Source organism: Mandrillus leucophaeus, unplaced genomic scaffold (genome assembly GCF_000951045.1).
Source record: "Mandrillus leucophaeus isolate KB7577 unplaced genomic scaffold, Mleu.le_1.0 Scaffold775, whole genome shotgun sequence".
NCBI lineage: Eukaryota > Metazoa > Chordata > Mammalia > Primates > Cercopithecidae > Mandrillus > Mandrillus leucophaeus.
In genome coordinates, this window is record NW_012108419.1 from 216,562 (window position 1) to 218,817 (window position 2,256).

The 2,256-nt window shown below is 40.8% G+C and overlaps 1 protein-coding gene across 1 annotated transcript in view; it reads left to right on the top strand.

Moving 5' to 3' along the window:
- The window catches only part of SIDT1 (SID1 transmembrane family, member 1), a 103,869-nt gene that overhangs the window by 74,137 nt on the left and 27,476 nt on the right, over nt 1-2,256 (top strand). Inside the window, exons 12-13 of the mRNA XM_011966827.1 lie at nt 1-45; nt 1,388-1,533. Of these exons, the coding sequence (XP_011822217.1) occupies nt 1-45; nt 1,388-1,533 (191 nt within the window). The remainder of the gene's footprint in view (nt 46-1,387; nt 1,534-2,256) is intronic.

The window sequence follows — 2,256 nt, forward strand, 5'->3', positions numbered from 1 at the left end:
CCATTGCTGCCAGCACACCCGAAGGGAGCAATTATGGAACAATAGGTATGTCCTGCCAGGTCTGTTCATGAAAGTGTTTCCTAATTCTCCAGAGAATATGGTAGAAAGGCATTCCAGCCACTAATAACTGGGAATGTGGGCAAAGCAGTTATCCTATGAGATTGTCTTTTATTTGTAAGACGAGTTGGTTGGAGGTTTGGAAGCTTCCTCCCAGCTCTAACTTTCTCCAGTTCTGTTGTTCTGTTTCTTGGATCTGCTAGCCGCACTTGGGCAGAATTCCTTCAATGTTTGCCATCTAATACTAAGGCCCTCTAGGGACTTTTTCATCCAGCCTGGGTTTAGGGCATGAAAGATGTGTCCCAGGGAGCCTGATGTCAATTGACCAGTTGTTTCATTCTCAGGTTTCAGTGGAGTAAGGGGCGATCAGAAGACTGAGGCAGTGCTGCAGGTGAACATGGCTGTAGCCTACCAACCCTTCATTTTGGCTAACTTCATAATTGAACCTGCTGACTGCCACCCAGTCGTTCACATGGCAAACCCCAATGTTCCTTAAGCGGCCTGAAAAGAATGGAATCCTAGACCTGTCTTGTTAGAGTAGAAGCACATTGAGCTGCCTGCCCTTCCATATTGCCTGTGGATCTATGAATGGTGCTCCTTAAAATGTCAGTGTAGAGGGACTGGAATTCTGTGTTCCTGCCCTATCATTCTGTAACTTTGAGAAGCATGTGGGCTCAGTGCAGGCTACTTATTTTTAGTTCTGTAAGAACAGGATTTTTTAAAAACCATCTGAACAGAAGAAATAAAGCGGAAGGTAAGCTCAGCTCATGTGCTCATCAAGCTGCACAAATCTCCATCTGCTCTGGGGAACATTCATGGGAGCAGAAGGATTCTTCCTCCCGAGAATGTTGTTTTCATTATATAATCATAGATATGGCATGTGGGTGATTTCTGTGTACAAATACTTTACCCATGAGAAATGTATAGCTGTTAGATATGTGTGAGCTCACACATATATGCAATAGATGCTATACATAGCTGTGTGCATGTGTATGTGTATATATTTATGTTCATATTTTAATATATGAAACATGAAATATAAGTACAATATTATTTTTGTATCCAAATAGTTAACAGAGCAGATGCTCTTAGATTCTAATATGTGTTCAGTCCTGAAGATAGACAAGTTAAATATAAAAATAGGAGGAGAGGAAAAATAAAAGTCCATTGAGAAGGAATAGAGAGAAAGAACAGGTCTTGTGAATAAGGGGTTTGTTTGGATCAACACAGTATTTGCTAGAATGAGTCTGCAGGGTGCTTTTTGCAGAGAGGAATGGGCTCCATAGGATCTCCATGGCTTCTGAAGGCAGATGAGTTGTCTCTGTTTCAGATGAGTCAAGCTCCAGTCCTGGAAGGCAGATGTCCTCCCCCGATCGTGGGCCACCAGGCCAGTCAGACACAGACAGCTCCGTGGAGGAGAGCGACTTTGACACCATGCCAGACATTGAGAGTGATAAAAACGTCATCCGGACCAAGGTACCCACTCTGCCTCACCATACTCTTTGAGAGGGCAGAAAGTTTGGCAGTAGAATAAATTTCAGCAGTACCTCAGTTTCCTTTATTTTGTTTCCTTCAGGGAAAGTCAAATTTCCCAGAAGCCTTAAATCAAATGTGCCTACAGACTAAAAGCAATACTCTGTTAATTAGCACTTGTTTTCTCAAGGAAGAAAGGTGAGCACATTAAAGAGAACAGAGCATTAATACGCTTTTAAGGTCTGAAGTGGCTGACCGTGGACAATAGAGGCGGAAGGGATCCAGCCAGATGGAAGAAAAGATTCATTTGAGGGGTGTACTGGGGAAGGCTCCCTGGTTCTGTGCGTATCATCTTTCAGTAGGAAAGCTCATTTCTTTCTGGCTTGTAATTATTATTTTGTGTCATATCCAGCAAAAGATATGAAGGTGAAATGCACAGTTTCAGCCCTATGTAGTTCAAGAACCACACAGCAGACAGCTCTGAAAGCTGGGAAATCAATTCTTGACATATAAGAAGCACTCAAGACTTCCAATAAGTTGCCCACATCAGCCAGTCCTTAATATTCCAAGGAAAATACTAAGATTTTTATTAAGGTATCATGGGAAAAACAACATTAAAAGAAAAGTCTTAAATAATTTTAATCAAGAAATTTGATTTAATTAATCAAATTTAGTAAATTTGAATAATTGTATCCCTTAAAAAAATACATATATATATATATATAT